Below are 27961 nucleotides of genomic sequence, written 5' to 3' on the forward strand. Positions count from 1 at the left end.
ATGCTGGAGATACACAGGCCATTCCTTGGGATATGCTAGAGTGCTGCTGGAGACGCATTGGAGTGCTGCAAGATTTCACAGTGCTACGTCTTTTAATCTATGCATTTACATTTTAGGCACCTCACATACTGTGGGGCCAACACATATTTATTGTTGGATCCATGGATAACCATCAGTCCCACAATAATTCATGTGCAAGCCATCGAGCCCATTCTTAACTCTTTTGCTAGGTTCCAAACTCACTTTCAGCTAAAGGCTAGCTAAATCCTGTCCTAATAAGTGTTAGCCACTATCCTAAACTCTAACCCCGGTGTACTCTACTATAAATCCTAAGAAGCAGATTAGTAAACGGGATACATGTAGTGGTAGGAGTGATGGCATCTTACCACCATTGGTTTGTAGTTGCATTTATAGTTATTTGATTATAAGGAGGATCTATTGGGATTCAGGTTCGAAACTGTATTTTCAAGATTTTAATTGTAACTTGTATTCTATTTTAATGTTGGGATAATGCATGGCAGGCTGCAGTGCTATCAATGGCATGTCATTTACTGTGTATTGCAGCAATAATAGACACTAATGTTGTTCTACCTTTGTAGCTGGCTTCTTACCATGAAAATACCTTCTTGTGTTGGGAACCATGCGAACCCTGTTGCTTTGCCACATGGAATGCAACCTTTAAAGCAGTTTGAGAATGAGGTATGTAACATGATCTCTAATTGCTAAAAACTAAAACTTGGATGAAAGTTATAAATTTGTGGATTATATAAAGGCTTAAACGTCAATTTTATATGCAATTCATTTTTGATGATGGATATGTTGTTTCTTTTTCTGGAAATTTCCTATGATTAGTTGGAAGTGAAAACTAGACGTTGAGGGGTACAGCCAGAGAGATGAAAACTAGAGAAATACACCCCTGGTTGATACACCTTATGGGATAGGTGTCCCTTACACAGTACCCTCCCCTGGCCAACTGCTATATGATGTAAGTCTCTTGTACATGGAAGTCAGGGTGCCATCCAGTCTGACTGTTTTCTTTGGTATAGAAGGACCATATCTGCTCTTAAAAGAGCAAATAGTAGACTGACTATCTTAACCAACTGAGCAATGGATTGGGAATTGAGGAATGAATAGATTAATTTATCCTCGTCATTCACGGTGGATTTCTTGAGAATCGCTAAAATCTAGTGCTCATTGGCATCTGAGCGTACTCTGTCTTTTTCGGGTACAAATCGTTGATTAAAAAATTATTTCGAATATAGAAACGGCCTTTTGGCAGACATGCAAAGGTCATGAAAAGCATACATAAAGCCAAGATGCAGGTGAGAAACGCTATGGGTTACTAGAAGGAAAATGAACTCTGTGCTGCCTCCATTTCTCAACACTCAGTGGCATGTGACATCACATTGTGACTAGTGATTGGAGTTGTATGAATAATCCAAATCAGCTTGCTAATTTATTCTTGTCAGTCATGGTTGATTTCTTGAGAATCCCTAAAATCTAGTGTTCATTGGCATCCAAGTGTACTGTCTTTTTCAGGCACAAGTCGTTGAATAAAAGATTATTTCGAATATAGAAATGGCCTTTTGGCAGACATGCAAAAGTCATGGGAACCATACATAAAGCCAAGATGCAGGTGAGAAACGCTACTAGGTACTAGAATGAAAATGAACTTTGTGCTGCCTCCATTTCTCAACACTCAGTGCCATGTGACATCACATAGTGACTAGTGATTGGAGTTGTATGAATAATCCAGAGCCATGGAGCAGCACATTATGGATGGAAAACACATGCCGAAATCATATAGGCCCCTTAGTGGAATAATGGATCCCAATGCAACCAAAATGACCACGAATGTCTGATGCTGAATTAAAAATAAAGGCACTTTTGGAATCTAGACTGCAAAAGCTTGATCCATTCAAACAAATATAATGAGTGAAATGTTATTGCTGAACCATGACAGCTCTAGTGCAAGATCCATCCGTGACTAGTAGTCCTCTGCTGTTTTACGAATGTCCTTATTGAGGAAGTGAAACCCCACACTTGCCCTAGACATTGGGCAAGAAATGAAAAGAAAAAGGTAATCCTTGTATATATAGCACCGAAGCACAATGGCCACAATCAATCTCCAGGAGTCTCATCTTGTCGCCTACTACAGCAAACTCTCTAGCGAAAATACCTTACCTTAGTAACGGGTGTTGAACTTTCATAATTGATGCAATCTATTCTAGCATTTTCCTAGCCCTCTCTGGATAACCACACCGTATTAGACTTTCCCACAGACCATTTTTCTCCTCAACTGTTGTATGCTGGATCACATTTGCTGAATGCTCTAGAAAATCATGAGGATTCATGAAAGCCAAATCCCAACAAGGTGCAAAGGCTTCAAAATCAAGAAGTGATTGTATGCTGCCTAATCAGCTTCTTGGCCTACACATACTAACTCCTAATTTTTGGGTACAAAGAAATAGTGTAGCTGGTCTACCAAGGAGTGGCTACAGCATTTGTTGTCTTTAGGGCCAATCTTGTGATCATATTTGTTTCCTTTCTTGAGGAATAATTTGAAGAATCCAACAATGTAGATGCAACCAATTATTAGTTCTGGAAGTAGTGAAACGTTCATCTAGGATCCAACTTGCACATGAGAGACAACTCAAGCTATATCCATGAACATACAAGTAGTGGACATCGGACTAACTTCCCAGCAATAGGGTCAGGCGGGCTCACCCCCGAGCCTAGAAGCTAGCAAAAGATTGGTTCACGATCTCATCCCACGATCAGACGTCCCATATCACCAGTCTATACCATCCCATATGTACGTGTTGGCCTACAGGGCCAAGGGTCCAAGAGTGGTGATTACAAAAGAACGTGCACAATAGAGACTTGAGTCCTATAAATAGACTCAGCTGCCCTAACCTTGAAGTGCCCTTAGTGCATTCACACTAAGTCACTTCATAACCACTATGACCCATACTACTAGTGCTCATCCATATGTAAGGATGTAACACTTCCCCCCTTATGAATGATTGCGGTTCTCAATAATATCCTCACAAACAAATTGGGGAAATCGACTCTTTGATGAACTACCAACTTCCAAGTAGCCTTCTCTATGCCATTTTCCCACTTGGACAAAAACTTGGGATAAAAATTCAAACGGGATCATTTGATCTTATGGTTAAAAACCAATTTGGATTTGAGTGGAACATTATAAGCAATGTCCTGAAGCAACATCACTTTCTCAATCAGAAGTTCACCTTGCCCTAGTCGTTCTTTCAAACGACTCATGTGCGTCATTGGGTGAACTCACATATTCGAGATTAATCTAGATTATAAGACACACTACTTATCTTCTTAGTAATTTGGAAAGGATCACAATATCTCTAAGATAGCTTGTAGTAGTTGCCAATGGTTTATTGAATTAGAATCCTTTGGGACTTTAAGGTAAATCCATATGACTCTTAGAGCTCTCGAGGAGTAGATTTTGGTCAGCATAAAATGTAGCACGACCTTGGGCCGTTTCAATGGTTTCCCTTACAATATCATACATAAACTCGACCATGGGGACTGCATCTTCACCCAGTTGAGCTCAACGATAATCAGTGGTTTTGGCTCATAATTGTACATCAACATAAATGGGCTATATCCAATAGCTAAATGCTGAGCATTGTTGTAAGCAAACTTAATTTGAGGAAGGTGATGCTCCCAATCAAATTGTCTATAGGAGACATGTAGTGAACATATCCTCCATAGTTTGATTTGTCCTCTTGGTTTGTCCATTGGTCTCAGGATGTTGCGAGGACGATGTGGACAATGAGCTCTTCAACTTCATGAAGACCTTTTGCTAGAAATGGCTAGTGAACTTAGGATCATGGTCATTGACTATTTCTTTAGGCAACCATAAAGTTTATATAGATGTTTGACAAAGAGACCAGCCAACTCATGGCTTTTAATGGTCACCTTTATCAGAATGAATCGAGCCATTTTTTTCAACCAGTTGACCACGACCTAGATGCAACATGACCTCAATATTTATGGGGTAATTGTAGTACAGAATCCGTAGAAATGCTACTTCACTTCTTATTAGGAGTTTTGTAAAGGATGTAACATCCCTGCTTGCTTCTGCCATTTAGCTTTATTAAGGTTGAGACTCTCGTTGCTCCCATCGCGAAGTGCCAGTCCTTAAAAAACCCCCCCCTCCTCCCCCCCTCCCCCCCCTCCCGCCCCCAAAAAAAAAAGTTGCTCCCTCCTGCTGCAGCAACTCCCCTCACTGGTAGCATAGCAGTGTGATAGGTAGGTTTCCAACAGGGACGTTGAATGGAAACCTCTGGTCCTCATTGTTTAAATGCCTAGGGAACTTGAATCATGGATCAAAGGGCATCAATAGCCCATGAGATGGCCTACATTGATGGCTAGGAGCTATTACATGGCCATTAGGGTGGCAGCATGAACTAAAAACACACAATAATGATGAAGATGATCTATTCTCCTAGTCCAAGGGAGAGTGAAACCAACAAATGCAATAATCGAAATAATAAGGAACAGGTCCCTGAGTCGTGTGGATTCAAAAGGTGGCAACCTAGAGTGCCTAGAACTGATGGCAATGTGAAGAAGACTTCGAAAATGAAATCATCCGTTTGTATGGCATCACGATCAGCTAGACAACACCATGAACTAAGATATCTGCCAATGTAGGGGTGTGGACTATAGAGGTAGAGGGCTAAGGCTAAATATGTGACAGGGGAATAATGAAGGATGAATGACACAGTAACTATGGCAGTGATAAGGCGATAGGCGCGGTCTTATTACAAGAAGGTCGACCAGTTGCTTTTGAAAGCAAGAAATTAGACCGTGCAAAACAGAATTATTCTGTTTACGAGAGGGAGTTGTATGCAATAGTACATGCAATGAAGAAATGGAGGCACTATCTGTACGGTGCCAAACTTTTGATTTTATCGGATCATGAAAGCATTAAGTGGCTTAATGATCAACCGGATTTACACGGGCGTAAAGCTAGATGGGCCGAACTCCTCCAAGAGTTCGACTATGAGATAAGATATAGAAAAGGAAAGTATAATATAGTAGCTGATGCACTCAGCAGAATGCCCATCATTAATGAATTGAGTTTTACTCAATTCACTTCCAACTTGCTTGAATCTTTGAAAGGGAAATGCCAGGTTGATCCGGCATATTCCAACATATGGGAAGCAATAAAAAATGGGGATCCAACTGAAAGTGCTTCTACTGAGGAAGGAATATCTGAGGATGTTCAGCAAGGAAATGGAGCATCAGGGGTTGCTCAAACTGGATTCAAGTGGAAGATATTTACCATTGATAATGGTTATTTACTCTACAAGGGTAGGGTATGTGTCTCGAAAGATATAGAAATAAGGCGCCAGATATTCTTTGAGTGTCATGATACCCCTAGCGCGGGACATCCAGGAGTTATAAGACTTATAGTCTTATTAAAAGGCAGTTCTATTGGCCTGGAATGAATAAGGACGTCCTTGACTATGTGGTCAAATGTAATAAATGCCAGGTTAATAAAGCTGAAAGATTGAAAATGGGAGGACTTCTCCATCCACTAGAAATTCCTTCGGGAAAATGGGAGAGTATCTCCATGGACTTTATTGTTGCTTTACCTAGAACACAGAGGGGGCACGACTCTGTGTGGGTGATTGTGGATAGGTTAACCAAAATGGCTAGGTTCATTCCAACTTCAACTGATGTTAAAACACCAGAATTGGCTAGATTGTTCGTAGAGAACATATACCGATTGTATGGCCTTCCGGCAAATATAGTTTCTGATCGGGATAGAAAATTTGATAGCCAATTTTGGCGTGTAGTATTTAGGAAATTGGATACTAAACTTAGCATAAGTACGGCGGATCATCCGCAAACAGATGGGCAAACTGAAAGGGTTAACCAAATTCTTGAAGATATGCTTAGGGCATATGTAAGTAAAAGGCAAACTAATTGGGAAGAGTATCTACCGATAGCAGAGTTTGCATATAACAGTGCCAAGCACTTTTCCACTGGATATAGTCCATTTATGTTAATGTATGGGTTTCAGCCCAGAGCTCCTTTTGCAGTAGGACTGCATAAGGAAAAGGTTCAGACAGCTAAAGACTTTTTGGAGGATATGAATAATATGTTAAAATTTGCTCAAGAAAATATTAAAAAGGCTCAAAATCGAGCTAGAGCATATGCAGATCCTCACCGAAGAGACATTTCCTTTGAAGAAGGAGAATTGGTCTATCTTAAGATGCCTGAACAAACTAAAACTATGAAAAAGGGACAATGTCCAAAGCTTTCACCAAGGTATTGTGGTCCTTTCATAATACTAAAAAAGGTGGGAGAATTGGCTTACAAGCTCCAACTACCTGCTGGTAGTAAAATACATCCAGTTTTTCATGTAAATAAATTAAGGAAGAAGCTGGGTGATTTGGATAATCTAATCTTAAATGATGACATTGAGGAGCTATTCAATGGCCAATCTAATCCACATGAACCAGAAAGAATATTAAATGTTCGTAATAGACGAACGAGGAATACTATTTATCAAGAATGTTTGGTTAAGTGGAAAGATTATTCAGAAGAAAGCTCAACATGGGAGCGAGTAAGTACTTTAAAGAAAAGGTTTCCCGATTTACAGTTAGACCTTCCAAGTATCGTTTTCGAGGACGAAACCGATTCTTAAGGGGAAGGAAATGTGACATTAAAGTGATATTTAATGTGACATTAAGGTCACAAATATTGAATGTGACATTAAGGTAAATCAAGGGGAATACGCACGAGGATGACCGTCCGGGCTCTTGGGCGCCTGAACGGGGTTAAGGGGAGCCTAGAAATAAAGAGAGTCTAAGAATAGTAGGACTCACCAAGGTTTGACGGCTGGCAATCGGATGACGATGGTCTGGCCAGCAATATACTAGGCAAGGCTGGGAGGAAAAAGGAATCACTCGTGCTCATCCATCCCGTCTCTTCTTTCTGGCTTCATTGTCTTCTTCTGAGTGTTATGACAATGCTCCTATCCTGGACAAAGCCTATCTGTGTGTGTCATGGATGATGTCTAGAAGCACAGGGCGTAGTCACCTACCAATCATCTTTGCCAGTGCATTATAGGCCACTAACAATAAGGTGATCGGTTTCCATTGGGAAAGCTCCAACCGGTCTCCCTCTTTGGGAAGAAGACTGATAAGGCCTGCTGAAAGACTCCCTGGCATCTGTCTTGAAGTGAAAATCTCTTGCAAGGCCATCAATATGGGGTCCTTCACCACTTCCCAATAGATAGTGAAGAAGGCCTTAGAGAGGCCATCCTCTCCTAGCCATTTCTGCCCGTCCTGTGTATGGAAAGCCTTCTCTAGTTCCCTCTCTCTGAAGGGGGCTAGAAGGGAGCGTCCCGTCTCCACTGTGACGAGGGACGGGATGTGATCCCATAACTATTGTCTGCATCGTTGTCCTCTAGCTCAGGTTGTCTCCTACTGGAAAAGGCGACTGTAGTAGGCGATGGCAATCTCCATCACCTCATCTGGGCTAGAACGAGTCCTCCCATAGTGATCTTGAAGGCTGCCTATCTGCTCTCCTGAGGTGCGAGGCTAGTGTACCAAAAAAAACTCCCTGCACATCGTGTCTCCCTTCCGTGCCCAAAAAGCTGTTGAGGTGCAGAAAGAGAATTTCGAGCGCCTGTCCTCTAGGCCAGCAATGGCTGCTCGCGCGCGCATCTCTTGTGCACGGAGTGTGGGATCCCCTGGTGTCTCCTGTAATAATCTTTGCGTGGCTGCAAGGTCTTGCTAGAGTACTCTCTCCTCCTCCCAGCTCTACTGCCTAGCATGTATGGCTGCCTCTTAGCAGATTCTACTCAACTCGGCTAGGACCTCTGCAACCTCCTCTCCAATCCGGTCCCTCCTGCCCCAATCCCTAGTCCAAAACTGCTCTATTTGTCTCGTCACCTCCTCCCTCCTATAGATTAAGTCAGGGATCCAACAGGATCGTGTGTCTAGGGCAGATGCTGAAGGATCAAGTGTCAAGAGAACCAGCCAGTGATCAGACAACGTGATGCCCGCCAACTGCCCAATCTGGCCTCCACGAGAGCCTCCACACTCTCCCACATAAAACCTATCCAACCGCTCCAATAGGACTCCACCTAGCCCCCATATCCCCAAGAGAAGTCTAGCAACCTCTCCCTCCTGTGGAAGGCACGGTCTCTCCAAGCATCGCGTGCTCCTACTGCTAGTAGAAAGACCTTCCATGCCTCCTGCTCCTCCCCAGCGATGCCCTGGTAGTTTCTGCCTCTGCCTTGCTGGTCCTCCAAAGCCTCCAGCTTATTGAAGCCTCCTCCAACGATCCATGAGTCCACCTTTGGGAGTCCATCCGCGATCTCCACCCAAAACCTACTACGTGCCCTAACCTCCAAGGCACGAGTCCCCAATATCCAATCTGATCCACAGAACCCTCCGTGCCACTATCGTCACGTGATCTTGTACATAGGCGGTGAGACTCGAGCCAATAGAGGTGCATACGCCTCCACTCCTGCCGTGGGCACCTATGGCGTGCTCCCAGTAAGTATACGAGCTGCTCGGGAGTACCTTCCCTACCCGCTAGGCTTGGGTGGGAGTGAGCTTATGTTCTTGTAGAAGTAGAATGTCGATCCGTCCGGCAAGGGCAGACTGCAACTCTTGCCGAACAATCAACTTCCTAGAGCCACGTGTCCAACTGTAGTGGAGACTTTTCACATTCCAGGATGCAAGGTGTAAGCTCATGGGGAAACCTGTGACTCACCGAATAGGCACCTGTTCGGTGTGGAGGCTGTTGATGAGAAGGAAAAACTATGGGGCATGCAAGTATGCTTTGCCACAAGTCTAGACGGCGAACTCCAGTCCCCCATGGTGGCCCTCGGCTGGACCATAGGGGTGATAGATACTCCAGGTGGTACTATCAATGCATCTATCAGCCATGCTGAGAGTCATGACTCTGTACACAGGTAGAAATACGCCGATTGTGCGAAGGGTCACTCGATCACATCCCTTGGAGCTCTCCACTTTGGAGGGGCTCGAAAGATAATGCTCAAGTGTCAGACCTCCCACCAGTTAATGTCCATCATGCAACCGGGCCACTGCTATACAAGCAGTGCTAGTCCTTCTCCCATCCACTGGGAGATGTGGTCCGCCACCTGACTCTTCAACTCCTCTATTTGTGTCATCGTCCAATCGCCTAAGTGAGAGGACTGAAGGAAAAAAACGTAGTTTGGTCCATCCGATGGTGCTAGTAGATGGACCTTGCCCCTCCTTGACTTACGAACCATGAAGATCCCCACCTCTAGAGGTAGTGGGAACTCTCCGCGCTCCGCAACTCTCAGGTAGGACCGGGCGGTTGTCGGCAGCTAACGGGGTGAAGGCGGTTGCAAGGGCAGCCATGTGACTGTTGGCTAGTCGACGAGAGACAAGTAGGCCACTATTGGCCTAAGTGGTAGTTTCTCATGTCAACTTGGCCAAGCAAGGACCAAGGCGAGCTAGTGGCGGGTCACACAATCAAGATGGTGGGCCAGCAAGCAACACACCAATCAAGGCAAATTCAAAGCAGAGTCTCGGGTGGCATATGGCAACGAACGGGCAAAGATGGCGGCAGAAAGTGCAATTGTCGAGAAGACTTGAGCCAAGACAACAACAATGGCTCGTAGGACAACCAACCGAGCACAAGGAGCTCAATGGCAATGGCTGGTGGTGAATGATTATGAGGAATAGCGAGGGCCATGAAGGTAATTGGCTCTCATACCACTCTAGCCCAAGCATGAAGAAAATAAAGATAAAGAATGAATTAATTGACACATAATAACTCAATCACAAAATGAGAGGCAATGTTTTAATGAGTGATAGAGAATACAATGTCCAAGGCTATAACTGACACTAGGGTTAGGGTTTTATTTAGAGAAACTATCATTTGAGCTCATTTTCACCCCAATTTCTTTAAAAAATTTGAGGCTCCTTTGATATTCATCAAATATATTTAAAATCAAGGCTCAATTCACCTTGATGCATGACATTCGACGTTAACCGGGTAATAATTTTATCCAATTTCTTCAATTTCTCTTCAAAGTTTAGATCGAATTCGGGGCTTTTGTCCAATTCTACTTCTAAGGCACTCAAAATTAGGGGCTTTTGCGTCAATGTGCTAAAAAATCATAGTATTTGGTCGTTGCTCCTATTTTTTTGCGACAATGAAGACAAATTATCTTGTTGTGGCGCATTTGTTGGGCGAATCTTCATGAAATTCTTGTTGATTGCCGGCTTGATTGGGTAATATTTATTTTTGAAAATTATTATTTTATGCATATTTTTCTCTCTCCTTAGTGGGAAAACAAAAAGAAGAAATTATTATTCTTCATATTATTCCACTTCATTGAGACAGCCAACTTCTCTTTTATCAATACTTTATTATTATTTGGGCATTTTTTTCTCTCTCTTCACTTGGAAAATATTATCTACTGTTGATTTCCACTCATGGCCAGCAATAATAATGATTTGTTGGGCATGCTTAGTGCTGATGCGAAGCTCGATGGACACCAATTATCCAATATGGGCTTACATGATGCAACATGTTCTTGTTGCAAAGAATTTATGGCATATTGTGAATGGCACCAAGCAAAGGCGGGCTTCTCCAACACCGGCACCATCTCCCGCTTCCACATTGCAAGGTGGCTCTCATGATGTTGAATCATCCTCCTCTTCCACAACACCTCCGACTAAAGACAGTATTGGATGGGATGGCCGTGACGTCGAAGTGCATGCCTTAATCACTTTATCCGTGAAGAGAGGTATCATTCCACATATCCGATCATGCGAGACAGCCAAAGATACATGGCATAAGCTTGCATCATTATTTATATCAAGTGCAAAAATGAAGCGTGCATTGCTTATCTATGTAAGCAACTTGAAGACCTTCGCACGGAAGGCTGTAATATGGATTCCTATTAGGCATCAAATATCTTATTGAATAACTATTAGATATTGATGAAGAGGTTCCAAATAATCAACTTGTTTCTATCACTCTTAATGGCCTACTAGAGTCATATCAAGGTTTTGCTACCACTTTGCGGTTGGTAACTATGGGCAATGAAGTTACCTACAATTTTGACCAGTTTGTGTCTCTTTTGTTGTAGAAAGAACAAGGGCATCTCAACTGCAATGCTACCATGGCGACCAAACATGCCTTTTCCACTCATTATTGTGGAAAAGCCAAATCGAGGGTTTTAAAAAAAAGGTGCTGGTAAAAAATCAGCAAACTTTCATCTTGGTCATCCTTCTACTTGCACTCCTTTTCCAGCAAAGATAGCCTTCCAGGTTGGTCCATTCACTTTTGAAGAAGAAGGAAGAGTCCTGTCTTATTGTCATACATGAGGCAGTGAACTATTCTCAGTTTAAGAATTATACTTTTTTCATTTAGTGTCAGTATAATCCTTCTATTCATAATGCTTGATTTTCTATCATTGATGCGGCTTCTACTTGGTATTGCGACAGTGGTGCATCTAAGCATATCACCTCTTGGTGGACATTATTTTTATTTCTCTCTGATGTAGCCAAGGGGGGTATAGTCATGTGTGCTAACAATGCCTCTTATGTAGTTAAAGGCATTGGTCATGTGTAGGTTGTCTCCGTTTTGGGCACTCCTTTGATATTGCGTAATGTTCTCTATGTGCATGGCATCAATGAGAATCTTATTTCTATTTCAGCCATTGCAACTTCAAGGTTTTGTGTCATTTTTTATGGCCCTTGATGTGCAGTATATGATGATCAAGTTTCTTTTTCCATTCTCTTGACAGGCACTGAAACTAGCATTCCTTCTTGGATAGGGTGGTAATTCTTGATCAAGCACTTAATTACAACAATTAGTAAATGAACATAAATAGAGATACACACTTTACCTTCATAGTCTTGGACAGTGGACACCTTGTTGGCCCCAAAATTGGCGGCCTCTTTGTATTTCTTTAGCTTCAATTGCTAATGGATTGATTGCAAGCCAAAATCCCACAATATCCTTGGTTGATCCAAAAGCCCCTTGGCATTATTTAATGTATTAATGCTAGTCTCTAATGTCACCATCAACACTTATTGGCCAAACAATTGTCCTAGGGTTGGGACTAATACCAATTGACCACTAAACCCCAGGTGGCTAACTTGTCACAACTTTTACCTTTGACACCCACTGCATCCTTGGGTTCCTTGGCTTGTTATTACCATGATATAACTGCCATGTGCAACACCTGTGCTTAAGAGCCTTGCACATTTGATTAATAACTTAATCAAATATTCAAGCAAAATTAAAGCATCTAAAAATTTCATGTCCTTGTGACAGACCTCCCCCTTGAAATCCTTGCAATCGTCTTGGATTGCACTGCATTGTACCAAAGCAAAAGCATAGTGCAATGGAACTTTCATAGGGCATCACAATCACAACATTGGGCACTGTCGTCTATCCATGCCACATGTCCTAAAAACTTGCTGAGAATTTCCAGCCAACATATACATGACATGAAACTGAAAAACAGTTTAGAAAAGCATTAATTCAGCATAAACCATGGCTAAAACTATCAATGGCATTTATTAACATACTGCTGTCCATGGAACCAGCTGTAAAACATTGAAAACCGAGCATAAACTGATCACTTGCTGATCTGAGAACTAATCACAAATTGCTGCAAATGTGACTCCAAACTGATCACAAACTGATTGCAAAAACTGATCAGTAATTGAAGGAAAAGCGATCCTAAAGGTGACAAACTATCCTCAAAATTGATAAAAAACTGAGCTGAAATTAATCAAAATATTGTCTCAAAACTAAGGCAAACACTCATGCCAAACTGATCATAAACTGATGCAAAAATATAGTTTCAGTGCTCGGGTAAAACTCATGCTTATCTTCATACATCTCACAGTGACTAGTACAAAGTAGTGATCCCATGACAAACATACTGTTAGGACAATACCTTGGATGCATGTTAATACATTCGAGATCCACTACATGTGATAGCTGTCCAAAAGTGGCGGAGTGGAATTGGTACCTCCCCCTTGAGCATTAGGCAATGCTTTGGACTCTTGCTCTGTTGAACTTTATTGAGTCCGATCCAAAGTCAGCTCTAATTAAAAGGCATCTATGTAAAGTTACAACAATTGACGAGGGTCCTCCATGTCATCCTCCTCCATCCACTTCACATCCATTGGTGAATAGTTCTTTTGAAACTTCACCAAATATATCCTGGAAACTTTACCTTTGACCTTCTTTCCTCATGTGCCAAAATTTGCTAGGGTACCAACATCTCATCTAGCTCCTCAACCTTAGGCTGAGTTTCAGTAGATATATCCTTTGCCACATCACCACAAAAAGGCCTCAACAAATTGACATGAAAGGCATTGTGTATTTGCCAACGTGGAGGTAATTTCAGTTGATATGCCACATCGCTGATTTTTTCAACACTTGGGAGGGCCCATAATATCTCATACTCAACTTTGGATACAATCTCTCTCTTCCTTTTATTTTTTTAAGCCTTGCCTTTTCAAAATGTAGTTATATAGAATCACCCTTTGCAAACTGCAAATCACCTCTATGGCAATCAACCGGCCTCTTTTGCTTTTCTTGTGATCTTTGGAGCGCATTGTTTATCTTTGAATAGGGTACAAGAGCCAATACATTTTCAGTAAAAAATAGCCTTTGTTGGAATGGCTTATTGTTGAACCATCTTTGAATTTTATAATTGAACAAGCTTCGCAAATGTGTGAGGAAGCTAGGAAATTTCTTTTATCTCAATCTATCAAGTTAAAGGGGGTCGTTAATCTATCAGCTCCCATACCCTACGTTGCATGCAAGTTTTCCACATAACGATCAGCCTCAAAGATCTTATCCTTAGTCTGCAAGATAGGTGGTAGCTTCTTGTTACCCTCAACCACCTCAAATGGAGCTTTGCCAATGGAACTATCAAGTTAAAGGGGGTCGTCAATCTATCAGCTCCCATACCCTAGGTTGCATGCAAGTTTTCCACATAACGATCAGCCTCAAAGATCTTATCCTTAGTTTGCAAGATAGGTGGTACCTTTTTGCTACCCTCAACCACCTCAAATGGAGCTTTGCCAATGGAACTATGCATCGTATTATTGTATGCAAACTCAACCAATGACAAATATTGCTCCCACTGTGTCTTGTGGTTTGAAACATAGCACCTCAAAAGATCCAACACTATGGAATTTGCTTCCTTAGACTGACCATTTGTTTGTGCAGAAGAATGATGAGAATTTCAGCGTGGTACCCAGAGTTACAAACAACCCCTTCTAAATTAAAGTGTGTTTTTGGTCTGCATGTTAATGCTGCAAAATCATCCCTCTTTAGTTGGACTGAATCTGACATACAGTCCTTAGGATGGCAGGGGCTGATGGTGCCCCGTGGCAATGTTGTTAGACATTTGGGATATCCTTTGGGTATTGATGTTCGGCCAAAATACTTGCTGGAATGGATCTCCTGAAAGATGGAGGCAAAATTTATGTATTGGAAAACATGGGCGTGGGGCTTTCATGTACACCTCAAAGTAACCCAGGTCATCATGCTACCCATGCTTACCTACTTTTTACCAAGTCTACCTTGGAACACAGCTTCTTTGAATACACTCACCAAACATATCTGTTTTACGTTGTGGAAAAAGGACTCCTTGCATGGAGGTATCTCTTAGATTTCTTGGTGCCATGTCTGCACCCTGAAAAGCATGTGTGGTGGGGCAATTTTGGATGCATAAACTTATATGGTGGCCCTTCATTGGTCACTCTTCATAGCAATGTGTACTGATCATCATGCTTGGGTCTTTAAAGTTCGCTTTTTTTCTGGAATACTGAGGTATTGTACATGGTAACACTAGCATATAGGCATCATGGTTGCACATTCTTAATGTGGATACTCACTTTTCCACACCCTCCTCCATTTTGGTAAATCATTTGGTTTCTTCTTGGAGGCTCGTTCTTCAAAAGGTACGTTGGCATGTTGCAGAGAATCATTTGGAGGGAAATTCCTTTTAGTTGGAATTGTTGGTGGTGTGATGGTTGCTCTCTTGGGATGGGAAATAGGAGGATTGTCAATCATATGGCATGTTCGGGTTTGTTTTCTATTGGGGATCCCACCTTGATGAGCAGGGGGGTTTTGATGTCTTTCTGTACAAGGAGGAGACCTTTATGGATTCCTTGTGGATAGCACAACTTATGGGGCTAGATTGAAAGGTTGATGCAGCCTATGCAGCCTTTTCTTGCACTTGACTCAGATTTCCCTTGGCAAGATTGGGATATTACTAGTCGTCTTTGTCTTCAAAAGGCTTCAGCTAGGTAGGTGTATCCTCTTAATTAAGAACAAGCATTGGCTGGTTACTAAAGCCAATGCTATTTGGGGCATGCATAAATCGAAGGCTTGGTGGAAAATGATAGTGATTGAAGGATGGTTGAACAAGACCCCATTCAAATGCAAGGTCTTTCTTTGGAGAGTGATCATTGGTGGGCTTCCCCTATTTCGGCCCTTTCTAAGCACCTAACCTCAAATGGCAACTACTTTTTTTGTACAACCAGCGTGGAATCTTTGCATCATAGGTTTATTTCCTTCCCTTTGGCTAGGAAAATTTGGGCTGTTCTAACAGATATTTGGCAAGCAGTTTTTCATCTATTGCTGCACCCTTTTGATTGGGTTTTTGCCAAGGCCAAATATCCCACCCTAGTGTAGCCACATATGAAGGTCTTGTTCCATTTTTTAAGATTTTGGGGCTGGTGGCATAATTGGATCACCCGGAATGCTTTGGTCGTTGACTTTGTCATGTGTCCATGGACATATAGCCAAACTCAAGTATCTTCTACATTGGTAGTTAGATCTTGTGTAGCATGCTAATCTTCTCCCTAGGGAGGATTTAGCTCCTTGTAATGACTTGTTCAAGGAAAATGGAAATGGACAGGTACATGTTCCTCTGGTGGAGGACATTTATAATGGGCCAAAAGGGTTCTTTGAGGTTCTCTTTTGCACCTTGCAAGCTCGGGCCGAGATCATGCAAAGTATTCCTTTGTTTTTGGATGGACAATTAGTTCATGTTGTTCCATGGTGGGTCTTGGAAGAATTTCAAGGTGTACTTAGATAGGCATTTCTTGTTTGGGACCTGGGTGGAAGTGGTTGACTTCCTTTGCATCTTTGGAGGTTTCTTCCGTTGGTTCTGTGCTCTCTTGGGCAGGTCTTGGTGGAACCCCGCTTGGCCTCCCACAGCCGAAATCATGCTTCTTTACTATGGGATACCAGTAAAGTTCGCCAACTAAAATACCTTTTCAAGCCCCTAGGTTGCATTCTTTGTTTTGTGAGCTGAGATGGGGGACATTTGCAAGGCAGTGCTTCAGATGTGGACAATTCGGACACTATGTTTGAACGTAATTAGGATCATGTGCAATCACAACTTCGTAGGGATTGAAATGAGGAGAGACATATGCATCTGCAAGCTCCTCAAGCTCTGTCTCAGGAGCAAACTGTATCTCCTCTTCCACTTCCTCAGCAATGAGGACTTCAGGATTTGTGCGATATCAGGCCAGTGGAGTCATCTCAGCCTTACTATCGTGATCGAGCTTCTAAGGAAATCCCTTGAGTAACAGTGGTGATGCATGGTGCTTGCCAGGACACTCGCCTAGTTCCTATGCATGCCCCCCACAGAATGTTACTCAAACGTTTCAGAGAAGGGGAAAGGGATTTTATACCTTGCCGCCCTCATCTGGAGCAGGAGGGGAGAGTTCTCTGGATTCTACCTTGCGGTTTGATTCTCGGGGAAGGTTGCTTTCACCAAGGGAAGCTCTTTGTGCTCAACAATAGTAGTTTCCTCTGCTGCATCGATCACTGGTTTGTAAAGAGCTGACCTTATAGATGTTATTTGCGGTGAAATGGAGTGATTTCAGGCTGGTAAGACTGCAGACCCCAAGGGAAAGCACTGCAGCAATAGTTTTCCCTTCTCTATTTTATCACAAGGATAGCGTGATAGAACATTAAAGGCATCTTGTTGGGAACCAAAATGTATAGAATGTGGACTACTTTTGCTGGCAAATGGGATATGTTATGTGCAATGGAGCACAAGCAACATGTTATGGCTTGTTCCACTTATTCATAAGAGGATTTCACAGTATTTTTCAGCGTGCACCTGGTAGATTTGGGGTCCTGTTTGTTGTTTGCTCTTCCTTGCAACCTTCTTTGATTTGCAAGGATGCTCAAGGCAGGTTTATGATTGTGGAGATTATGTACGAGGGGAAGGCTCTTTGGCTGGTAGGGGTGTATGCTCCCAATACAGCTCGAGATCGGCGGCAGCTTTGGGTGGACTTGTAGTGTCTCAATTTGGCCTGCGAAGGGTTTGTAATGGGAGATTTTAACACGTGAGTTTCTCAAACAGGCAACCTCACCCCATTCTGTAATGGATGGTCCTGAACGGCAGACATGGGATGCTTTGATGGCCTCTTCATAAAAACATGACTTGTGGTCTTGACTCCATCTGTTAGAGCCAGGTTTTACCTTTTCATTCTCTTCAATATATTGGAACGTGGGCTAGATTGGATAGGATGTATGTTTGTGAATGTGATTCTTTCCTTCCGGCGGTGCTTAATATGTGGGTGGAGACACAACATGTGGTCTCCAACCATTTTCCTTTGATTTTGGATAGATTCATCTCCCGGTGGATGCCTTGAAGACCCAGCTAGGGCGTATGCCCTGGAGATTCAATATTAAGGCTTTAGTGAAATCCCTGTGCTTCATAGCTTTGGCCTTTTTTCACATACTGGAGCTTGTTCTACTTCTTGCTCTTTCAGAGGGGATGCTGTAGCAACCATCTACTAAGTCATTTGGTACTGCTGATGCTTCTTTGATATAGTACATGCTGCGTTTGCTGTATCCATTTGCAACAACTGGTTGATACTCTTTGTATCCCTGGGCCTACCTTGCTGAGAAATTTTCAGCAGTTATGGTGCCTAGGCTTTTCTAGCTGAAGACTATTGCACTCTCGTGTGTTTAGAAATCTGAATATGTTTATTAGTCTTTGCATGTATTTTTGGTATTATCTTTTGCATATAACTGTTTGTTTGCTAGTCTTTGCATATAACTTCTGTTTTTGGGATTAGCTCTTGTGATGAAACAAGCAATAGTTGCACCAGTAGTGCTCCAAATCCTTCAAAATGGGAAACTCTCTCATTTGCATGACCATCCTTATCTTGTTCACTTTAGCACTTGCAAGCTATCATGCACAAACGTGTGTTGCAAATCCTTGAAAAGGGGAACATTATCTTGTTCTTCACTTTTGTTATGATCTTCTGCAGATTGGGTCTTCATAAAGCTTCTGTAACTCTTCTTGTCATTATCACATTTTGATGATGCAGGGTGCTCTACGTCTCCATCCCCCTGTTGATTAGGAAACATGAACTACTTAAAGTAATTCGTCAGCCTTAACAGGGAAAAAATCTGCCCTTCAATGACTTTTGCTCAAGGAAGAAAAGGCTAGTACCATTAAAAAGGTAAGGCTTATGGGATCCCCTCCTAATCAAACTTGACCCAAGTAAGAGAATTGGCATAGAGTCACAAGGACAACACTAGGGTGGGAAGGGCCCAATCTCCCTTCACATTTCGAGTATGATGGATCCCAGGAGCATCCTGAAGCTTCTTGATGTATTCTTTACTGTAGTGGGGCCACATGGATGGCTTAGTACATTCCCTACCAGCATATGCCCATAATGTTTCTTGTACATGAAATCTAAGTAATCTGATTGTTGAATAAAAGGTTGGAATTCCCTCTTTGGTCAGAGGAAGGCTTCTCTGTTTTTTTGCAGATGTCTTTGCACATTCTAGAATGAGCAAAAGAATGCCTTTGGATCACATGTAGGAGAATGCTAGTGTTTTCATTTCCTGTTTCAAACTTTTCAGGAAAATATTTAAGGTAGGAGAATACCAGTGCTTTTATTCCCCGTCTCAAACCTTGGAAGGCTACTTAGGTGAGGCAAAAAGGGTTATGTTAGACAAAGTGCATTGTGATGTGGCGGTGCCCATTGCGTTCAGCCTTATAGTGGCTGGGGATGGGTGTAATGATTCGTATCTCTAGGACCTTCTTCACCACAAAACATACATTGGCTTGCGGTGCTTGAGCAATGAAATGAAGTTCAATCTTCAGATCACTTGCAGGGGGTGGTCATATTGTCCTTTCCTAACTCAAAATGGTAATATGGGGACTGATTGCAACTTTGAAATCTGATCTGGTCTTAGTTGTCATTGGATGCATTCAAAGAGAAAAGGATAGCTTGGTGCTATGTAGAGGAATCTTCAAGGGATCCAGCAAATGAAGATACAATGTGTACAGTTTTTATAAGTTCAACCTGCTCACCTTGTCTTTTGACTTGTTATGCAACCGTGTTTCAGGCCAAAGAAATGTAGATGCTAGAGAGGAGAGGCTAATGTACACATGACATGGTTGCACAGTTATTGCTTGATTATATAATCACATATTCTTGAAGAAGATTGATTTTGAGGGTCTAAATTTGTGTTTGAGCTTCGAAGTGAAAAAGAAGCATTTTGACAAGGGTAAATGCAAGCTATTTATATATAGACAGAAGCAGCACTGACAACATGCTGGTACTCAAAACAGGATGGCTGGTTGACCTACTCTGGAAAATTTTGGAACTATTTCAGCATGGGTAAGATGACACGATTGTGTGCATGCCTGGAACCAAAGTAAGGAATGACAAAAAGGCCCTGCTTCTGACCTGAACAGTTTCATTGGGTAGCAGTTGTGCTGTAGGCATGATCTCAACATGGTTATTAATACTTTTCACTTTTGTAGCAATATAATTCACCCAGCTCACCAAAAAGCCCAATGGAAATCTGTGTTTAGTTTTTATATATTAAGTAAAGCATTGTAGAAAGTTAAAAGCTTCTGTTAGAAATCATCTGCTGTCTGAGTAGACTTTGACTGCAAAGAGTGGTTAGTAGTACTGCTATTGAGGATGGCTAATGTGAAATCTCCTAGTTATCTCCTAAGTTTGAGCAGCTGAATAATAAGCAATGTCATATCTGAAGTCTTTTCTCTTTGAAGACAGCACAATGCAGGTTTTGTTTTTGTTTTTGAAGTGGTAAATTCTGAGAACCGATCCAAAGCATTCACAAACTAACCATTGACTACAGTTTTCATGTGGTTATTTTTGTGTCAGAGAGTGAGGGATGTGATTTGAAGTAACCATTTCTGGTTTTTAATAGAAAGATAAACGTTGTAAATTATAAACAATGAATTCCCCAACAAGAACCTTTGATTGCTGGAAGGTCTATAGGAGTGTACCAATCTTAGAGAAGTGACCCTGTGAACTTCTGCTGGTGGTGTAAGTCACTTGAGTCTGTGGATAACGAGGCTTCAGAGCTTAGCTAGGCTGGTGGCCACTGAAGTCTGTGAATACCAACTGACATTGGGCCTTTGGATATGACAACTGTTGTGAGGCTCTCAAAACTTGATGGGTTCCAAAACCTGTCTATTAGGGAGCCTCAGCATACCTTGACCCATAGCTGATACAGCCCAGGCCCGAACTTTTCTACCCAGCTTAGGATCCTGCAGGAACCTCTCCACACTATTGCACTGCATCACATATCTATAGTCAAGCTTTGTGTCACTAGGCACTGGCTTGGGCATCTCTGGCACAATCAGTCACATTGCACATGAACTGCCTGACACGTATAGCTAGCCCATTGCAAGCAAGCAACCACATGAAAAGGGAGACCCGCCTGGCTTTCAGAAAAACCATGTGACACCACTTGGCTCAATCCTGCTTGAGCTTCTTGGTGGCTCAACCCTTCCACCTCCAGAAACAGCATTGCTGCAACTCCTGATAGGTCACATGGGGTCAACACTCCGGGTCTTCCTTCTCATTCCCATCACTCTGGTTTTCCTCCAAGCCAGCTCTTTTAATGGTGATGGTGGTTGTTCCCTACTATGAAATAAGTATTTGGGGGGGCCCATAAAAGAACTCCAACAACTTCAGACATCACATTCATATGTGAAATTTGAGCCACTAAGAAGGCGCCTCTTGGCTGCTAGATAGTTTTGTGCAGTGGCAACCACTCCAGTAGGATGGCTTCATGAATTTCTTTCTTGGCGGCACCTGGTCAACCTTGAGCCACCCATTGGACGTAGGACACTCTTTCAGAAACTGCTGCAGTTCCAACCTTTTGACCTGGAGTACTCTAGTGTATGAGAATACTCCCCGCCATCGCATGGTGTCGCTGCTCCCCCGTCTCCGACTGAACTGCCGCCTTGCGCCCTCTTGTCAGTCTTCCCCCTCCCGCTCGATAGTCGTCCCCCCCCCCCCCCCCCAACCCACGCATAAGTTGTTCCCTCCCCCTGCAGCAACTCGCCACCCCCCCGGTAGCACAGCAGCGTGATAGGTAGGTTTCCAGCAGGGACACGCAATGGAAACCCCTGGTTAGACGCCGGCACATTCTGCGAGTGCCCCCCCAGTCAAACACCTTGCGCATCATCCTCTCTGAGGAACAGCTATTAGCCGTCCGTGCCACAGAGCTGGAGTTGAAGGAAACATCAATCTTTGGTTAGGGCGTTGGACGCTCCCCATCGAAGGCCCAACTGTGGGATTGGCTCCACTCCACGTTGCACATTGGTACAACGCAGATTGTGGAGGTAGTCCTCATGGGCCAAGGTTTCTTCATGGTTCGACTCACCTCTGCGGCAGACACAACTCGTGAGTTAGTGGGGAGCTCGCCCTATGCCTCCACGAAGGGGGTTATTCACATGGTTCGCTGGTATAGCGGTTTCACATTGGAGACATTTGCGCTCCAAAACAAATTTCTCAGACATCCAGTCACCTTACTTTTCCCCGGATTGGCGGTAGAGTACTGCCAGTTAGTGGAGGACTTTGGATGGCTCTTCGGCACAGTTCTTCCTGCCTCTTTTGCGGATGCAGTGACAGCTGGAGGAGTTCCAAAGGTACGAGTGGCAGTGAAAGACACAAAGAGTATACCCGAGTTCCTAGAGATTGAGGCAGGAGTTCACTCCTTTAGGCAGCAGGTCATTGTGACTGGGCCACCAGGGCAGCGTCTGCGCTGCCATGACTTTGGGCATCAGGCAGCAGTTTGCATGCGCTTCGGAGCCAAGGCGACTCCGTCGACATGCCCGCAGGTGGACACTGACTGCTTCACACGGGTCCAGAGACGACAGAGAGGGAGACGGCAGGGGGGGTGGCGGCCAGCTCCTCAGACACAACCTCGTCAGCAGGGATCAGGAGGGTGAGTGACACCCCTCCCCTGGTAGAGCACTCCATAGCCCCCCTCTGCCCGGCAGGACTGCAGTCCCCCACATCCACCACTTGTGCAACAGACTACGTCAATTGAGATCCCACAACCCCCACACCCACCCCTCCACCTCCCATGGATCCCCCACAAACCTTGGCCCACGACCCCCCCTTCTAGGGCTGCTAGCCCTCCCCAACACGCGCCTTTGATCATCCCACCATGCCTCGATCCTCTTTCCCCCACCACCTCTCCTCTCAAGCACCCCTCCGATCTGCACCGGGTACATGTGATCCCCCCCCTCCCCCCCCAACCAAGCAGAGGAGGTGATGAGTCACACACGCCCACATCCTCCTCGCACTAGCAGTCTTGCCCCCCTCACACAGCCACCAATTCATCTGCCCTTGCCGCCTGTCATACACGATCCTGTCGGATCCTTGACTCAATCTACAGGAGAGAGGAGGTGAAGAGGCAGATTGAGCAGATTTGGACGAGGGAGTGGAGCAGGAGAGATTAGATTGTAGAGGAGTTTGCAGAGGTCCTAGCCGTGTCGAGTAGTATCTTCCCCAGGAGGCAGCCCTACAGGCCAAGCAGTAGTGTTGGGAGGAGGAGAGAGCACTCCGGTGGGACCTAGCAGCTACGCAGAGATTACTACAGGAGACACACGGGATCCCATTCTCGACGCATAGGAGGTGCGCAGCACGAGGATCCATCGCTGGCCTAGAGGACAGGCTCTCGGAGTTCTCATTCCACACCTCAGCAGCCTTCAGGGCGTGGAAGGGGGACACGATGTGCAGGGAGTTCTTTTAAGCACACTAGCCCCGCACCTCAGGAGAGCAAATACGCAGCCTTCGGGATCAGTATGGGAGGATTCGCTCTAGCTCAGCCGAGGTGATGGAGATTGCCACTGACTATTACAGATGTCTCTTCCAGCAAGGGACAGCCTCAGCCAGAGGATAGCGTTGGAGACAGTAGGTCTGGGATCACATGTTGTCTCTCGTCACAAAGGAGATGGGACGCTCCCTCCTAGCTCGTTTCATAGAGAAGGAACTAGAGGAGGCTTTCCACACACAGCCCGGGAGAGGATGGCCTCTCTAAGGCCTTCACCACGTACTTGGAGGTGGTGAAGGACCCCTTATTGATGGCCTCCCAAGACATTTTGACCTCAGGACAGATGCGAGGGAGTCTTTCGGCAAGCCTTATCAGGCTTCTCTCCAAAGGGGAAGATCGGTTGGAGCTTTCCCAATGGAGACCGATCACCTTATTGTCAGCGGCCTGTAAGGCACTGGCAAAGATGATTAGTAGGTGACTACAGCCCGTGCTTCCAGACATCATTCATGACACACAGATAGGCTTTGCCCAGGATAGGAGCATCCTAGACAATGTATTCACCTTCTTTGAGGCGATAGAGTGGGCTTAGCACAGCGGGTAGAGATTGGCCATACTACTCTTGGACTTCGAGAAAACTTATGACAGGGTGGATTGGGATTTCCTAGAGGGAACCATGGTGAGGTTGGGTTTCCTGTAGGCTTGGATCCTTGGGGTCTCCGCACTTAGGAGATCCGCCACCAGCAGGCTTCTCATAGGCGGTAGGTGAGGGGAGGAGTTTCAATTGGAGAGATCGGTTCGGTAGGGCTGCCCCCTGGCCCCGTACCTGTTCGTACTCTTTGCACAGGCAATGTCTCACTTCCTCAGGTTATGTGTGAGCGGATTACATGGCCTCCGACTTCCAGTGAGAGAGGAAATTGAGTTGCTAGACTCAGAGTATGCAGATGATACAACACTCTATATAGAGGCCGATGAGTTGATGCTGGAGAGAGTGAGGCTGGCTCTTGAGGTGTTCTGTTCTACATCGTGAGTGAAAATCAATTGGCGAAACTCGGTTGGTTTTCTCACAGACCTGGACTTTAACACGGAGTGGGGCGTCCACCTAGGATTTAGATAGGTGAGCAGAGGGCAGACTGTCCCTTACCTAGGGTTCAAGGTGGGACTCGACATCACTCCCGCCCTGTAGCTTCTCCCAGTCCTCGATTCTATTCGTAGGAAGCTGACCTATTGGAGCACGACTCACCTCTCACTAGCAGGCTGGGCCCTGGTGGTTAACTAGGTCCTCCTAGTGAGGGCCTGGTATATCGTCTCGTGGTGGTACTTCTCCTCATCTTGCGGAATGCGGAATTTCCTTCCGTCCGGGTTAGATGGTTTCAAGGATTCGAGGGCTAAGGTGGCGTGGGCTACCATCGTACGACATCGGTCAGAGGGAGGGCTTGGGATCATAGACCCAGAGTATCAAAGTATGGCCCTCTTAGGCAAGCTAATTTTTGGCAGCCTCACACCAGGAGGGCAGACCTGGAAGGTTCTATTGCAGTAGGGTCTTCACGATTGTAGACCGAGGGTTGGTGGTGAGTGGAGGTTGTCCTTGAGATGGATCCTCACATCAGCCCAGATCACGCCCCCCCCACACACCCCCCTAGATCACCTTTCTTACGTAGCTTGCTTCGTGTGTGGTAAGGCCTTCGTACGGCCCTAATCCAGAGCCCCCGAGGCTGCTACGAGGAGATAGACCGTTAGCCAGTGGTCTTGAACCCCCAGGTCAGAGATCGGGAAGGGGCACAGATTGGCGAGCGTCCCCATATCCAGTGGGCTGGTTGGGAGGCTAGCCCGGCTCGTACCATCTAGTCATGGCGGGAGGTATACAGGATGGTGGACGAGGAGGTGCTGCAGCGAGTATCAGGCTACTAGAGAGGAGCGGAGTTGAGGAGAAGGGAGATAGCCGTAGCAATACCTCAGGAGTGGCTTGCTCCCCGGATACGAGAGCCGATAGAGTTCGGATAGGTATGGGCCGCTAGGTTTTCACTAGTAGGCATCCCCCTACAGGTGGCAGGTAGAGTGGGTGGTGCTCCACATGGGTCTTTCTTCACCGTATAGGGGGGGGGGGGGGCGTCTGGCTCTTGACAGAGGGTAGCAGGATGAGGGGATAGCTGTCCTTTCATGGAGGAGGCTCCGGGTGATCGGCTTGCAGGGGAAGAGATGGCGGCTGGACCCTTTTGTCTTGTGGATGGAGCTTAGGGTGTGGCGCCTTTGGATCTGTGAGGGCAGGCCACTTGATGAGCTGGAGTGGGATCCGAGAGAGTGGCTATGGCCGGCCACTGCGGTCGCTAAGAAGCCATCGAGGTTCCTGGAGTACACTGCCAGGATTGGCAGACACGTATTGATGTAGGAGGATATGGAGTCGGTGTTGTCACGTAGCAGGCACTGGGCGGAGCACAGCATCACTGAGCCTTCCGACGGACCTTCTAGTGTCACCTATGGGATAGTTGGAGGCTGAGGAGGGTATCATATTTCTTATGGTTGGTGGCATATGGAGGGTTGGTGGTGGGAAGTTTACTTGCTGAGATGCAGAAGGAGGGAGGTTGTAAGGGTTGCACACAACAGCCTCTGGAAACCCCAAAGCACTGCCTTTGGTTGTGTGAGGCGGCCCAGCTCGTGTGGAGAGGAGCATGCCGCATCCTTCGCCTTATAGCACCCTGCCTTGGATGTATCTCATTGGGAGCTTTTTGCTGGCAGGCAATCAGCTAGGGCCGTCACCTTTTGTATGAGGCCAGGATGCAGGACACGATATTCATTATCGAGGCAGGGTCGTGCGCAATGGTCGGTTTGGAAGCTCTACCCATCCGGCAGGTACTGGAGCCTACAACAAACCGCTCTAAGGTATGGGAGATCATAGGGAGTCTTACTGGGTGGCATATTTGGAAAGTGCGGTGATAGGAGACTTTCGGTGGAGAGAGACTTTCAGTACAGGCAACCTTAGTAGAGCTTTGGACCTCCATCATCCACTCCCTCCATAGCCGATGGGATCAGGTGTAGGGCGAATCTAGGGCTCGCCAGGAGCTTCAAGGTCATTTCATGCGCACTTGGGGCGGCCAAGACCTATTTTTTGTGGTGCAGGCAGACAGCCCTAGATGGCAATATACCCCCCGGGGGCTCCATGGCTTCTTGCCCCCATCCCCCCTAGACCACCTTTAGAGGCTTGTATACATGATGTATTTGTGACTTTCATCAGCTCGAGCTAGTTTGTCGAGCATGAGCACTCCGTTGTAATCAGCTTTTTTGAGTAATATAATCAGCCACATTTTACTTGCAAAAAAAAAAAAGAAACCTTTTGACGTGGCCATCTGAGATGATAGCTTTATGTCAATTTTCTCGGAGGCTGCATGGGAACTCCTAAACTAGTTCTGCATGATGTGTTTGCCAACTCTCAAGGGGATGCAAAGGATGGTAGAGCGGCAAAGCATTGTTGGCAAAATGGAGGAGAAGGGACCTCGACAATATGTACACACATATGTATGTATGTTTGAAGACTTGTTTGAGAAGGAGCTTCCTGGTTCACCCACTTGGAGTTAGACCTCTGACTGCCATCTTGCACAAAGGGGCTTGACTTTGATGGTGTGGATCAATGGTGCTGAATAATAGTTTCCATGCCATGTTAGCTTGGGAATTTTGCAATTTGTTTGACCTTGACATTAAGGGTTTGCAGACTTGGTGGCAGAATGGAATTGTGCAAGATGCCAAAAGGCACTGATCGAAGCAATGTACTAGGCTACAACTTAGAAAAATATGATATACCATTTGTTTTAGCAAGAGAAGGGCATGGAAGGCTGCAGTAGATTAGCCTTTGGCAAATGGAATCCAGACCAGAACAAACTTTTGAGCTGATGTTATAATAAATATCTAGGCCTTGTTGAAACCTTGGGCACCAAGTTGACTTATACTATGCTCTTCGACATGAAGCCTAGGTGTATGTACTAGTCCCCAATCAATGCTAGATTTTGGGCCTATAAATAAAAGGATAGTAATAGGCTATAGCATCAATAATAAAATTTGAAAATGAAGTGGAAATGGATTGTGGCGATTGGGCAGGCCAGCTAATCCATGCCAGCATATTCATGTCCTTTGCAATTGACTTGCACAAAGTTGTTTTTGCTTTTGAAAGAAAGGTTCATTCCTGCTATGGTGCAATAAATATGAAGGGCTAATCGGAACCTTTTAAATCACAATTGCTTTCTTTACATATACTGTTGTGTCATTTGGGTAATTTAAGTCTAATAACCTTTTATATCCTAGTTGTAAGCCTTAAGCCACGTAGGCTTATGGATCTAGAGCAGAGAAAAAGAAATTGCCTTTGTGAATTGAAGAAACAAGTATAAGGTCGTGACAATCATGTCTAATTGATCTTTCGTTCTGCTCATGACAATCCTTTCTCTCCTTCTTGCAACCTCGCTTGCCTCTGCTATTTCGTGAGAGTCTCCTGCTCCTTCTTGCCTTGAGCAATGTGCCTTGTGCTTCTCACTCTATCCTACTCTGTTCTTAGGCTGGCCATTTATTGTGCTTTGTCTCTTCATAGTTGTTTTCCTAGTATACATATAGGTGACCCCAAATGATCAAAGTGGATGCGCAAACCAAAATACAAGTATAAGGCCATACAAGCCGGTGATATACAGAATACCAAAAGCTAACCAGCTCTACCAGATCATTGGTGGCTAGTGCAATGAAATCAAAGAATAATGATCTGCAAGCTTGGGCACGTCTAGCATGTCCCATACCACCACATCCACCATAAACCTGACAACATCACGTCATATGTCCACATGCCACTAGATACACC

General features: G+C 44.7%; 1 protein-coding gene across 3 annotated transcripts in view; it reads left to right on the plus strand.

The window, feature by feature from the left end:
* LOC148025172 (diacylglycerol kinase 5-like) overlaps positions 1–27961 on the plus strand; it is a 154318-nt gene that overhangs the window by 62410 nt on the left and 63947 nt on the right. For all 3 annotated transcript variants that reach the window (XM_087694937.1, XM_087694938.1, XM_087694935.1), the window contains 2 exons: positions 600–699; positions 19658–19706. In XM_087694937.1, the coding sequence (XP_087551063.1) occupies positions 600–699; positions 19658–19706 (149 nt within the window). The remainder of the gene's footprint in view (positions 1–599; positions 700–19657; positions 19707–27961) is intronic.

Source organism: Lygodium microphyllum, chromosome 15 (genome assembly GCF_053477565.2).
Source record: "Lygodium microphyllum isolate KBCC chromosome 15, Lygodium_microphyllum_v1.1.10, whole genome shotgun sequence".
NCBI classification, from domain to species: Eukaryota; Viridiplantae; Streptophyta; class Polypodiopsida; order Schizaeales; family Lygodiaceae; genus Lygodium; species Lygodium microphyllum.